At 39.9% G+C, this 14,575-nt stretch overlaps 1 protein-coding gene across 5 annotated transcripts in view; it reads right to left on the minus strand.

The window, feature by feature from the left end:
* The window catches only part of PRDM1 (PR/SET domain 1), a 22,865-nt gene that overhangs the window by 6,421 nt on the left and 1,869 nt on the right, over positions 1–14,575 (minus strand). For 2 of the 5 annotated variants that reach the window (XM_037743959.1, XM_037743958.1), the window contains exons 2-4: positions 14,144–14,392; positions 6,969–7,088; positions 3,104–3,356 (exon numbers count right to left, since the gene is read on the minus strand). In XM_037743959.1, the coding sequence (XP_037599887.1) occupies positions 3,104–3,356; positions 6,969–7,088; positions 14,144–14,392 (622 nt within the window). Of the gene's footprint in view, positions 1–3,103; positions 3,357–3,561; positions 3,837–4,453; positions 4,617–6,968; positions 7,089–14,043; positions 14,393–14,575 lie in introns of those variants that run through there. The other 3 variants (XM_037743960.1, XM_037743962.1, XM_037743961.1) reach the window with 3 other exon arrangements.

Raw genomic sequence — 14,575 nt, forward strand, 5'->3', positions numbered from 1 at the left:
TTAGTAGAGACGGGGTTTCACCATGTTGACCAGGATGGTCTCGATCTCTTGACCTCGTGATCCACCCGCCTCGGCCTCCCAAAGTGCTGGGATTACAGGCTTGAGCCACCGCGCCCGGCCAAAATTTTAAACTTTCTATGCCAAATACTTAGCACAGTGCCCAGTATATAGTAAATTCACAATGTTTGCCAGCTCTAATGCCTTCAGAAAAATAGATTCACACCTTATTCTAAAAGAACATCCAGAGTGACATGTTAGCCTCCCTAAGATGCTCTACAGGTAGAAATTATGAAGTCCATATACAGTAAAGGTGCATTTTTAAAAATCATCCTTCGGCAGCTGAGTAATCAGTGGAGCTGGTGTCATTTCTGACTCTCCCACTCAGCAGCAGCTTGAGTTAACATGAAAAAGAAAATCAAGATCTGTTTTTGTTCTGAAATCTTAAATGGCTGTAGGCGGACGGAGTCATTTCAAGAGTGAACTGCTTCTCAAGGCTCTGAATGGCTTAATTATGCCGACTCACATTTTCGATCTATAATAAGAACCCCAAGACTACAAGAAAGAACCTAGAAGTTCTGCAGTAGGCAAAACAAAGTCTCTTTTCAACTGAAACTGAGAAAGCAGATTAACATTTAGAAGTCTATAATTTGGTCAACTGTTTTCTAGATGGTTTAGTTAGATAGACAGAAAAAAAAATACCCCCCAAATTTGGGAGGGGTAGGGGTTTCAATTTTATTAGTTCTTTTATTCCTTTTCCTTTGTTTTTAGAAAAATGCCAGTTTGTGATTTCTGGCTACTTAATTTTCTTTACTTTGGTTTGTTTCAAATCCCTCCTTCAACCTCTACCATCTGAACCATCACTGCCATTTAAGACCTCATGGAGATTCTTGCACCGCCTCTGTTGTGCTTTAAGCACGAAAACCCAAAACAATTCATTTGGAGACACAATCTACCTATTAGGCCTGATGAAATAGTGGAAATTTTCCTGATCACAGTCTCAATCATCACCTGCCACGCCTAAGACAACTGGTTTCACAACTGGCAGCAGGAATCTTGTTTTAATGTGACTGGGTATTTGTTAACTCTCGTTCTTTACTATCAATATTGGACAATGAAATGTACTTGAAAATGCTAAGCCACCATTCAGAAAACATTCTGCCAAAATAAAAGGGGGATACATTCTGCATAAATAAACAGGGATAAATAAAAGGTGTCATTTCACAGTATATATGAAAGTTGCTTCTGAACACAAAGTAGAAGCACTTGAACCTTAAAATGCTGTGCAGAGCCTTTCCTTGGGGAATAAAAATGCCAGGCCCTTAAACCCTTCCCTTGATTGGCACAGGGTGTGCGAAGTACGCAAAAAAGTTTCTTGGTGGTTGATGCAAAGTCACTGGGATGGGTCACCTCAAATGAACTGTTTAAAGAAAAACAAAAATCAAAAGACTTTCCTCTGAATCCATGAATGATTAAACTCAAAGAACGTAAGGAGACCTTTAAGAGGAAGTGGCTCACCATGTTGAGAAAGCCAGGAGGGAGCTGCATGCTTCTGAGGTGCCCGGCTGGCATATGAGCGCCACAAAAGTGCTGCTGTGCTTGTGCGTTTGTCTTTTGCTCCAGGCCCTCACCACTGGGCCTGGCACACACAGATGCCGTAACAGCTGAATAGCTCCTGGCAGGCTCAGCGATAGGGAAATGACAGAGTCTCGGGAAGCACTGAAGAGAAGTGAGGGAAAAGAACTGCCACCTTTTTGGTCAGGACCTAATTAGACCCATCAAGCTGGAACTGGGGGCCTGGAAGCCAGTTCTTTTCCTGAAGCTCAAGGGTATCCTTTTGTATACGGGCCCCAAACACACGTCTTAAAATGGGATTCTACTAGGGAGGTCCTGCTGCTTTTATAGCCCCGGATTTTCAGAAAACTGCAAACACAATCTTGCTGTGTTAAGGAAGATGAAGTAAAATGAAGTGTGGAATGAACACCAAATAACCATACAGTTGGATTATTTATGGCTAGGATAAGTACTTGGTTTGCTTGTTGGTCCTAAAATCAAAGATGAAATTCCAATTTATGTTAACATTGATATTTAGTCCAAATGTCTCAAAGGTGAAAATGTGAACTAAAACAATTTAGCCTTCCAATAAAGCAAACGGACAGTATATCAACAATTGGCAAACCTGGGTAAAGGGTAACTGGAAATTCTTTGTCCTTTCTTAAAATATTTTCTTAAGTTTGAAAAGATATCAAAACAAAAAGTTACAAAAACTTGAGCATCTAGTTTTAACAACTAAACCAAAAGGTACTAACTTTTAAAACTGCTAATAAGATATAGTAGTCTAACCATGAACGCACAACCATAGTTCTAGCAGAGGTTAGAATCTTACGGCAATTCTGAAATCGCTCACAGAGATCACTTGAGAATGACTCAAATGGTGTAGCCCTTTGCAGAGAGAGGTCATGACAGCAAGTTTAATCAAATAAAAGAAGTAAAAGCATATAAACCTAAGAATCGAGAATTTGTTAAGATAAAGTGATAGGTGGCTGCCGTAATACTGATCAGATCAGATAATTAGCTTTTTACTGTAAGGAAGGAAGCTAAGATATAAAATCTTTACGCTTATTCATTTAGAATAATACTTGAAAATTTATGACAAAGTTTTTCTAGCAATGATCTCACAATGTTCCACATCAGATCCTAACTGTACATTCAAATGTGTATCTACAAATGTTTTGATGCAGTCTAAGCCCTGACAAAGTACCTCAAACAAGGGCTATACCTTGTATACTCAGCATGACTGGACCAATCCCTGTAATTCTCCCAACTGCTTATGAATAAATTAGAATTGGACATATATTTCTTCTTATAACATTCTGAATTCAAAACTCAAAGTAGCTCTTCATATATAATATATTTAAATGATCAAGTTTCATAATAGTTAATAGGGACTCAAAGAAGGTTTTTCCTCTTCCTAGTCCCTAGCTTAAGCCACCTACTTTGTCCAACAGATGATGAAGCCATATAATTAAACAACATGTTATTAGTTCACAGAGGCAGAACCGACATTACTGGCATTTTTTATTTTTTTGTTCTGTAATCCACTTACTGAGATTCATCATTGTCAGCTCTCCGGGATAAGGGTAGTGAAGCCTTTCTGCAAAGTCCCGACAATACCACACAAGAAGTTCCTGGTTGGCAGGGATGGGCTTAATGGTGTAGAAGTAGATGTTCATCCCGTTCTGACACGCAGCCAGGTTTTGCTCCCGGGCAGAGTGCGCTGGATTCACATAGCGCATCCAGTTGCTTTTCTCTTCATTAAAGCCATCAATGAAGTGGAGAAGCTCCCCTCTGGAATAGATCTGTCCAAAAGAGAAGACAGGCATGTAAAAGGAAGTCAGCCCCAAAGCTCTCCAGCACCTCTTAGGATAAACACAGCCCGTACCGTGTGTGATTTCCGATCCCCTACTGCCTCGTTAGAAAAAGAAATCAAATCAGTTTAGCCAGTGTAGTCTTGAATCAGCAGAAATAAGGGCGGAAACAGGTAAGGCACACTTTGTCAGTTACCTTTTCCATTTCAGTTTTATCGTCTTTTCATGTTCGGGAAAATAACAGAAAAATGAAACACAAATGTTCATTTAAGGAGCTGCCTCAAACCTCTTAACCCACCACAGAGTACTACTTTTGCTACTGCAGTGAATGGCAAATGGGCGAGCTACTGACTTCAGTTCTGATTATGCTGACTTTTAGTGCTTTGAGTCACTGGGTAGAGGACTAAGCCGGCTGACGACGTCAAACTGAGTCTCAGCTTTTTCTATGGCCTCTGTACTCGCAGTTTCCTACACCCCCGCCCAAGGCTTCAACTATGCAAACATCCTCCACCCCCAACCCTCCAAGTCCTAAAGTAACACTTGTTCATATGAATACTTGGAACCTTGCCTTTTTGTGGAAGCACTGGGTGGGGCAGAGGTGAACTTCACCTGCCATAACAAAGTGAACACTGGGGCAGCAGCCAGAGTTTGACAGTCTACTACTGAGAAGTCACTTTTCCTCGTGATAAACGTGTCCAGCCTTGCTCTTTCCTTTCAATCCAAAGGAGGGAAGAGGGAACCCCTTATCTGGGAGGAGGCTGGCTGAAACACCACACACACAGCCACAGGCATTGTGTTTTTGGAAAACGAACAGGAAGAAAGTATGTTGTTCCTTAAAGGCAACGCATAATGAAGAAATTTCAAGTTTGTCCTAGAGAAATACTACTTCTGGTTAACAGATGCACTCAGGCCACTTGGCAAAGAGGCAGAGGGAAAGAGAAAAATTAAAATGTACACTCTTACTGAAACTATAAACACACTCCTTATCCTTCCACACAAAGTGCTCTCTCTCTCCCTCTTTTTAGGAGGTACCACATTTTCTTTAGACTTTAAGACCTTTCCTTAACACGTACATAATCAGTCAATACCTGGTGTCCTCTGTGACTTGCAGTCTCCAAGTAGTCAGTAAGGCACTGTTCGTAGCAGGAATTTTGCTCTTACCGGACAGCAGGTTATTGCTTTTCCTTACTCACGCACCAACTGTGCTAGTCTACGGACAGTTTCTGTATTTCGCTCAAACGTTATCAGAAATAAAAAGGAACTCTGTCCCTTTAACACAGGCGGTAAACATCAGAATCACTTTCTTTTAAGAGTAACTTCCTGTAAATTGTGAAGGGGGAAATACATGTGGCTTCATCAAAGCAGCTTGTGAGAGCTTTTGCGGTGTGTTTTGTTAAGAGAAAATGGAACAAGGCTGGGTGAATTCTGCTATCAAGAGGGGTTTTCAAGTTTGTTTACTCTGATGTGCAAACTTCCAGGAACATGGGGTTCCATCGCTCTTGCACTCTTCGCTGGGGCGGAAGCTGCTTTCTAAAGCTACAGGTATGTTGATTCCAGTTAGCCTTCCTCGGACTGCAATTTACTGTATCCTCATTTAAAAACAGCTATGTCGATGCCATGAAGTCACTCACATACACACAAGGAAATAAAATAACGCATACGTAAAATGAACACTATTTCCTACCACTTTATTGCACTTCCATATATTATCAAGATTAAAATGTGCTGATTCATAGTTCAGTTACAAGAAATGTCACTGGTTTCTCAACTTGAACAGCCCTTCTCTTCTTTGGCTGTGTAATTTGCATGAAACTTTTTCTTTCCTCAGAACAGATGTTCATATTCCTGCCAGCAAAACTGGGATGTTCTACAATATCCTCTGCATGTGAAAGACTGATTCAAATAAATCCTCCCAAGGAAAGCCTTCCAGTTACTTATAGTGAATCTTTAAATGAAACAGGGAACCAGGACAGTGAGGGGGAGATTCTTAGGTGCTTCTTGGCTTTTCTCAAAATGATCACACATTAATGAGACTTATGCTGGACTGTCTTAATTCAGACCTTTAACTCCAAGAAGTATGCACCTTTATGGCTCACTTCTGAGAAGAATTTATTGGCAATAAAGGCAAAAATGCACTCACGGTTCCAACATTATTAATTAATACATTTTCAGCAGGAATAATTATTAAATAAAATTATTAGCACATGATTCTTAGTGAATCTGTCCCTCTTTTGCTTGGGAAATGGTAAGATAAATTTCTAAAAATGCAAAACTTCCTGGATTAAAAATATTGTTTCTTAGGAATACCTTCTGAGTGATTCACTAGCAGAAGTGTCTAGGATACTTGTCCGAAAGATATGTGCTCTAGGCAAAATATCAGCTACAGCAAACATAACACAATTTTTGTTATCATGCAGCTGTTTCTTTTTAAAGAATTCAAATAATGTACATTTCATGTAAGTATGCATAAAAACGCTTACTAAATTTAAGTAACCATATCTTTATTTTCTAACTGAGGAAACTGAATATATCCCTGAGACATCTATGGGAAGAAGGAAAGCAATCTGACTTTTTTCTCTTCACTGCTAATCCAGTCTTTTACTCAAGGATTCCATCTAATTAGTTCACCTCTAGCGGCCTTTCTAATATAGCAAAGGAAATTGTACTAGCTAGATCTTTTTTGGTTGGATGTCATAAAGGAAAGCTTATCATCCTGCATTATTGTATTTTCCTTATTCTATGAGATAATTAACTTATTGTCAAATGGAATCGTTTTATGGGGCACATGTATTTAAATGGGACTAGCCCTGTGGTCCTTTCTCCATTCTCCTCACTCCATCTTCCAGCTATCCTTCCTTAATGGCATTTACTTTTAAGATAATTCATTTGTGTCATTCCTGGCTGGGCATGGTGGCTCACACCTGTAATTCCAGCACTTTGGGAGGCTGAGGTGGGCAGACCATGAGGTCAAGCAACTGAGACCATCCTGGCCAACGTGGTGGAACCCTGTCCCTACTAAAAATACAAAAATTAACTGGGCATGGTGGTACGCGCCTAAGGTCCCCGCTACTTGGGAAGCTGAGGCAGGAGAAGTGCTTGAGCCTGAGAGGCGGAGGTTGCAGTGAGCTTAGATAGCACCACTGCACTCCAGCCTGGCGACAATGAGAATCCACTCAAAAAAAAAAAGATTATTCATTTGCGATAACTATTCAATTCAATTAAAGTTAAGTCAGCAAGAAATCAAAAAGGGGTGAAATTTAAGGCTTGGTGACTCATTACTACTTCCTTGCAGAGAAATGCAAATGAACCTACTACCTTAAAGCAAGGCAACAAACTGTTTCCTTTCATCACAAAACTCTAATGAATTGCAAAAATCAAGATTCACATATAGCCCATATCTCCATCACTAACCACCTACAGGCCAAGCATTTCATCGGTTTCATCACATTTGTTCAGAATTCCCTGTGTCCATGAGATCCTGGATACTTATGGGTGAGCCCAGCATTTCTCAGCACAGGATGAGAAAGGAGGTAACCCACCCAGCTCTTGTAGCTCCATTTTTTCCTAATACTTAATGAGTCTGGAGAAATTTCCCTTACTTACCCTCCAAAAATATTTCCTGTTGGCGTTCTTGGGAACTGTGTCAGTGGTGTAGATTTCACCTATTAGGGGCCCAAAACGTGTGCCCTTTGGTATGTACTCTTTACTCATCACGCCAATAACCTAAAGAGGAAAAAACATAGGAACAATTACATTAACTGTAAAATGTTCACCAGTCCTTCATTTGAATAAACTGGACTATCAAGTGGCAATACAGCTAACAATAATAAAATTTTGATAAGTAGAACAGACATTAATGATGCGTACATAATGAACAAGCTTCACCTTAGGGTGAGCAAATACTCAACCAAGCATTAAACCAGTTTAGGGGATTATTGTCTGGTAATAAAGGATCCTTTAGTTGTAACATTATTTTTCACACTAGAACAGAGAAGATAACCATTTTCTTATAGAATGAGAATAAGATACTGCAGAATTAGACAGTCAAGATTAGACCCTTTCAGCCTGTCCCTAGTTTCCTATTTCTCCTTCTCCCTCAAACCATAAGTATAGTGTGCTTGAGGGGAATAAAATAGGTTTAACCTCAGAAACCAAAATAATGCTCTTTGGTTGTTCCACAACAGTCCAAGGAACCAGAAACCAAATGCATTGTGTTTTTTTCATTCCATATGAGGTTTGTGTGTTTTGTTTTGTTTTGTTTTTTCATAGCTTGCATATTCTCTTTAATAAAAGATCTTTCAAGTAACTCTTCTTCTCTGGTCTTCTACTTTGTTCTTCTCCAGTCTTCTACTCAAGAGTGGTCAAAGGCCCGTGTGTGTTAAAGACAGGGTCTCCCTCTGTCACTCAGTCTGGAGTGCAGTGGCTCAATCTTAGCTCATTGCAGCCTCGACCTCCCAGGACCAAGTGATCCTCCCACCTCAGCCTCCTGAATAGATGAGACTAGAGTCATGCACCACCACACCCACAGCTATTTTGTTGTTGTTGTTGACAAGGGGTCTCACCATGTTGCCCAGCCTTGTCTCAAACTCCTGGACTCAAGTGGTCCTCCCGCCTCAGCCTCCCACAGTACTGAGATTACAGGCTGAGCCACTACGCTTGGCCAAAGGACTCCTTTGAAATTAAGTTTATACTGAGGAAAGCTGTTGGTTCTAAGATCTGAGGAAATGACCTCAGACTGGATGCATCACACGTTTTAACTTTGTAGGGCCTTGCTAAAGAAACATAACTATACCAGTTCCTCCTTAATAATAAATTTCTCTTTTTGAGGGGGTAAAAAAATCACCAACCATGAATCAGGAAGCAATTCGTCACTATTCAATAGAACTCCCCTGTGAGCAGTCTTTTACAACATTTTGCAGTTACAGTTTTGTTTTGGTTTTTATTCTCTCACTTTCCTATTTTTATTTTCTTCTCATTCAAGACAGCCTACCAATTACCTACTAACTACATTACTGAAATGGGCCAAGGAGGAGGGAGGGGCAACAGATGATAATGTTTATTTTCCAGATTTTATATCCCTAGTAGCTCCTGTGCATTCATGTACCTGAAACGGTAGACCCAAATATGTGAATCAATCAATGTACATGGGTTGCTCGCAGTGGAATCTACGATTTTGGTTATACTATACTCTAGTTCCTCATTAAGGGACTTTCATTAATCATTTAAACCTCTATTTAAATAGATAAGGCACACCTATGTGCCTGTGACAGACTAGCTTTTCTCATTTAAGTACCTTACCAACCGATCATTTTTTTTTCTGAAACAATTTAGTATTCAATATACAAATCAATGAAGCATACTCAGACTGGAAAGAGAAAAAAAGAAAATTTTCCTACACCTAACACAAGTTGAAACAAGAGTGTTATTTTTGGTGCTTTATGAATTTCTGTCAGAGAGTTGAAAAAAGCAGATGTTCACTCCATCCTCCTCCTCTGCCTTCATTTACATCTATCTCCCCTTTTAATCACAGTTTGTCATTAGTGGTATTTGTTGGCAGTAAACTACTGGGGACGAGAGTATCTCAGAGCAGCCTTGAGATATAAATATATATATTTAAAGCTTTAGTAGACTTACTTATTCAGAGGCTCATTGTTTTGGACATACTATTATTGAATCTAATTAATTTGGAAAATTCATGGAATTGAATTCTATGACATGCAAATCATTTGGCATTCATATTTCAGTGATTATTCCATAATATCAGAACGACAAACAGGAAAAACAAATAATGCCATTTGTTGGTGAGCCAATAATTAGCAGTTGATATTTTCAACATATCTACTTTACAGCAGTAATTTTAAGAAAGGCACTCAACTGGTTCATCCACTTTGTTTTAAATTATAGTCTCTTACAGATGGTGTCCTGGGAGTCAGAGCTTGATTACTAACAAGGAGCACTGCATTGAGGTCACGGTTCTTCTTCCAAACTGCCATTCTTTTACAGAATGGGCCTCTAGGTTTTCAGCTATCATCAATCTTACACGAAATAAACACTCATTTTCTTGTGCCCCAAAATAAGTCAACTAGAAAGCATAAGCTGCCCAAAACCTATTTGAACACAACTATGGACTAGTCAGTAGTGAGCTATAAAAGCAGCACTGGAAGTAGCTCTTGCCATCTCTAACCTTACAAATGCAGTGCAACAGGCAAGACATGAGGACAATTAAAAAGAGAAGGCTCTGTGGTAGAAGAGAGCTCTATGATAACCCTCAAGCTCCAGACAAATTAAAGAGCTTCATATTAGGTTATCGTTAGGAAAGGGACAGAGCACTAATATTTTAAATTTCAATTATATTCAGTGCTATAGGGCACATATAAACTCACATCTATACATAAAGATACAAAAATCATAAAATTTCAAAATTGGAAGCACTTACAAACCACCTATATCCATTCTAAGTCTAGCATTCTAATACACAATAAACATCTTCATCTCAAATGCACGCTGAGACATTACTCAAAGATGACATAAAAGCTGACACTCTAAGACTATGGTGCTTGTCCAGGTAGCTTTGGAGCGGAATAGGAACCAGGATTGTTTTTAAAGGGGAGTAGAAAACCAAGTACTAACTCTCCCTCTGGTCCTAGAAAGATCCAGAATGTGCATCTTAGATAACCTGTCTCCCTGACTCATAGTTTATAGTAGTCTATCTTTGAAGCAAGCAAATATGAAGGCGGAACCTGGTGTGTGCCATAAACTTCATAGTGCTAAAAAGACAAAGAATTTGTTCACCTAACTGAGGAAGGAAACTTCACTGGAACTGACCAGGGTCCTAAAGAATTACTACTGGGGACAGGCCGCTGTGTGCCTTCTATAAACCGATCAGCAAGAGGACACCAGGCTTCAATACCTCCCTGCTTCACCTGCTCCCACAGAAGCTCTTTATGTGCGGTGCAGACCCCTCCACCAATTGGGCAGATTTGTCTCTGTAAGTGGCCTCAGTTATAGAACACACCCTGACGTCTACAGCTTCTAGACAAAACACAGGGCTTCTTTTCAATTTTACAAAATGAAGGAGATTTTACAGTTTAGGATGGGTTGAGTTGGAGTGCTTAATGAAAGTCTGATAAAAAGGACAATATAGGCTTTTTTTAAAAAGCAAATTCCTTCTTTAGAGAGTATGCAAACACACACAGCAGTGGCTTTTAAGCAGAAACAATATCCAAGTCTAAACGTCATCTGATCATCTTCTCCCCAAATTACATTAAGATCATTTAAATTACTAGTTATCTCTTCTCCCTCCCTGAATCCCACTCTGTAAGAATGACTCGTTAGATTATAATTGTTTTGACCATACGAATGTTTGTCTTGTGAGGACTAGAACTCAATAGTAACCAAGACCTTCGGCATGCAGTCACCCCATTTTTATTTGATTAATTAATTTTATTTTATTATTATTTTTTGAGACAGTTTTGCTCTTGTTGCCAGGGCTGGAGTACAATGGCACCATCTCAGCTCACTGCAACTTCCGCCTCCCAGGTTCAAGTGATTCTCCTACCTCAGCCTCCCAAGTAGCTGGGATTACAGGCATGCGTCACCACGCCCAGCTGATTTTTGTATTTTTAGTGGAGACAGGGTTTCGCCAGGCTGGTCTCAAACTCTTGCCCTCAGGTGATCCGCCCTCCTTGGCCTCCCAAAGTGTTGGGATTACAGGCATGAGCCACTGTGCTTGGCAATCACCCAATTTTCAAAAGGAGTGAAGTGAACAAAGGTGTTTGGGGAAGGTTTCCTTCTTCATTATCTTTCTATTACAGGAAACAATGGTGATGCCTTGGCTCATCATTTCTCAAATAAAAGGCAGTATGAAGAGGGAATTGCATGTGATGGTGAGATACTTTTTACAGATGGCTTGAGTTAATAATGGACTTCAATCGGAATGGACACCGAGGGAGTCCCCATATTCTGTCTGATGTTTATCAGCCAGATACAGGGAGGTGAGACTCACAGAGTTTCTAGAGTGTAAGCAGTCTCAACTGAGGGCAGAAACTCTACAGGGTAACGCTTCTAAAATATGAATGCTTGAACTGATTTTTCTGTAGTCAAGTAGTCACAAGAGATTATTTCAGGAGGACAAGGGGAAAACCCCCATAAAAGAATAACCCATCAGTTTAAAACATTTTCAAAGTTTTGAATAGTAGGTCTATATTTGATTTTAGTTCTGGAAATAGGAAGTAAGAACAGCTTTATTAAAGGTACAGAATGATTCTAAACTCAATCTAAAAATGAGGGTCAAGATCAGAAATATGATTTGTATGTTTTGCTTTTTAACCACCACCCCCCAAAAAAAAACGTGCTGACACATTGTACAAATTCATAATGAAAAATGGTGTTGTAAAAAAAAAATTCCCCAGTAGGTCAGCACAATAGTACATACTGTAACATCTTTTGCTATTTAAATGAAAACATTTAAAGAAGGGTGAGATTAATAAGTCAGATAAAAAGACTTCCTATTTCAACGGCTCATGGAACTTAAAGAACTAACTGAATAATGATCAAGTAAACATTCATCAATCCTTAACATCGCTGTCTGTGTACTGGTTTGCAGCTCTCCTACCCGCAATGGCTCAACTCCACCATCTCTAAAGGGAGCTCTCCTTTCCCGAAGTTTGAAAACAAAGGAGAGAAACAGAAAAACAGGTACGAATTCTTAAGCTTACTCGCTTAAGACAGTATTACATTCAAGTTTACTTCTTGCTTGTCTTTATGGTTAGGGTTTAAAGATTTACTATCCTCTATTCAAGTGCTTCAGTTAAATACAATATAGGGAAACAGGGTAAGAGAACCCTGAGCTCTTAGGTTAGTTCTGAAGGTCCCTCTTCAGGAACACATGCACTGTCTGTTTTTGGGTTGCTTAATATATTGAAATAGGGACTTATACATTCGGAGGGGAAAAAATAACACAAAATAGCTTAAGGATTGGTCTGAAATATATTAAGATGATAACTAAAACCACAGTGACACCAAGAGGGGCCAGTATAGCATAATCGAGAAGCACTTACTGGAGAAGTCAGAAGAACTTTGCTTCAAGTCCCAGGTCTGGCTTTACCTATATACCTTTGGGTAAGCGACTATCTTTCTGAACCTTGAACTAAATGATCTAAGGGTATTACTTGACTTAGCTATGATTTTAAAGGAGAATGACAGAAATTTTAAAAACTTAAGCTAAGAGCTGACCTGAGGATAAGAACATTATGGAATTAAAAGGCAAAGATGACCCACAGAATGGAGATTTTTATTTCAGTCCCAAAGGGCGAACAGGGCAACACAGCACAAATGAACCTTGGGAACAGACCAATATTTGGTCAAACTTGATATGGGGAAAAAACACACTACACCTTTTAAAGCCACAGTCAAACCTTATATACCTAAACAAATCCTGTATTAATTCCAAGGGCCATGTATTAATAAGAGACTTTCTATTAAGAAGAGCATTACTTTCAAGAAGGGGTATAATTAAGGCTGACCTCTGGGGCTAAAGTTTTTGATAATGTTGCCGTACAACTAGAATTTAAATTTTACTTTTTATAAAGTCTGCCTCCATTCGCCCAGCACTGGGGGGAAAAAAGAAAGATTGAGCAGCATTGCTCTGTTTTAATTTTAGACAGCTGTGTCTCCCCCTCACCAAAGAAAAACACACTGGACTCAGACATACAAACAGGAAAGAGACAAAGATTTTTCCAAACAGGCTCCCGGATTCCTTCAAATACTGTTCCTCAGGGAAAGGGGAAAGTGATTTGACATGGCTATAAGGAACAGTCCTAGTAGCAAATTCTGGATTCCTATGGCCAGTCATCCTCTTTTCCCTATTTTCTGAAGGCAGTAATAGAATTGACAGTGCTCCCTGCTAACGGTGGTGGTGGGAAGTCTGCTGAGGGGTCCCTTCATTCAACTCCAGCCAGTAGTAGACTAGTGAGTGCAACTATAGTAAGCCAAATTCTGAAAACAAGAGGTGGTTCTTCAAGTTATTTCACAGCTAAACTTCACGCCTAACTATAGTCTTTATATAAAAGGTAAACAGAAATCAGTTGCTCATTCCGAGTTTGGGTTTTCATCCCCTTTGAAACAACAAAGAGTGTACCCACTTCAGAGGCCAATAAGGAATTGGCCTGCCAGCCCAGCCCCAGCAAAGGAGCTGCCGCAGATAAACAGTGGTTAGCTCTGAAGTCATCCGGACAGAGGACACTTTTACATGACCCCCTTTCTCGGTTTATACCATCACTTTACTTCATAAACACGTCAAAGTTTTGAGAATAATTTTAGAAACCCAGCTAATAAAGTTGGCTCGTTAAAAAGAATAAAGCCAACTAATTACCAAAGGGAGACAAAAGAAACATTAAAACATTTTTTTCTAAGAAAGTTTTCTCCCTTAAGAGATATTGTACAACAGGGCCAGTGGGTCCAGCCCAGAGCTTTCTTGACGTTTGAGTACACTGACAATTTCACCCACCCTAGGCTGCAAGGCACTTTTCTAAGACATGTCAATTTGCCAAAATATTTAACTGTTTACTAACTAGGATGGAACGGTTGAAGGCTGGAGGAAATGAGAAGGAAATGATTTAGGGAAAGAGAAAGCAATGCAAGAATTGAATACAGAAATCAATTATTTACTGATACTTACAGATTCTCAGAGGTTTTCAGAGATATACAAGGTCTCAAGGGCAAGTAGGGAGATTTGGCGCCAGGTCCCAATCTTCTTCGGCAATAAACCAGAGGCTTACCTCTTTGCTGTTTGTGGCACACTTGAAAAGCAGATTCCTTGGTAAGGATGCCTCCGCCTGAACCGAAGTCCCGCCATCAGCACCAGATTCCCAGGGGTGGTCGTTCACAATGTATGTACACTTCTCTTCAAATTCAGCCTCTGTCCACAGAGTCATATCCGCATCCTCCATGTCCATTTTCATGGTTCCCTCGGTCCCCTCTGCCAATCCCTGAAACCTCACAGCACCAGGGCTACACTTGGGGGCAGCCTGGAAGAGAAGGGAAAGGCCTTTAATCCTCATTGTCCCGCCGTTCCTGTGGCTCCCTCTGAGAGGCTATGACTAATACAGTAGTCTGAAGACTTGAAAAGCAGATGCAGAATGCTTGGTACAGTTGAGTAAGAGCCAAAAAGCCGTATAAAGTAAACTGCCTTGTTTTTAAATGCTACTCTT

Source organism: Cebus imitator, unplaced genomic scaffold (assembly GCF_001604975.1).
Source record: "Cebus imitator isolate Cc_AM_T3 unplaced genomic scaffold, Cebus_imitator-1.0 Scaffold160, whole genome shotgun sequence".
Classification (NCBI taxonomy): Eukaryota; Metazoa; Chordata; class Mammalia; order Primates; family Cebidae; genus Cebus; species Cebus imitator.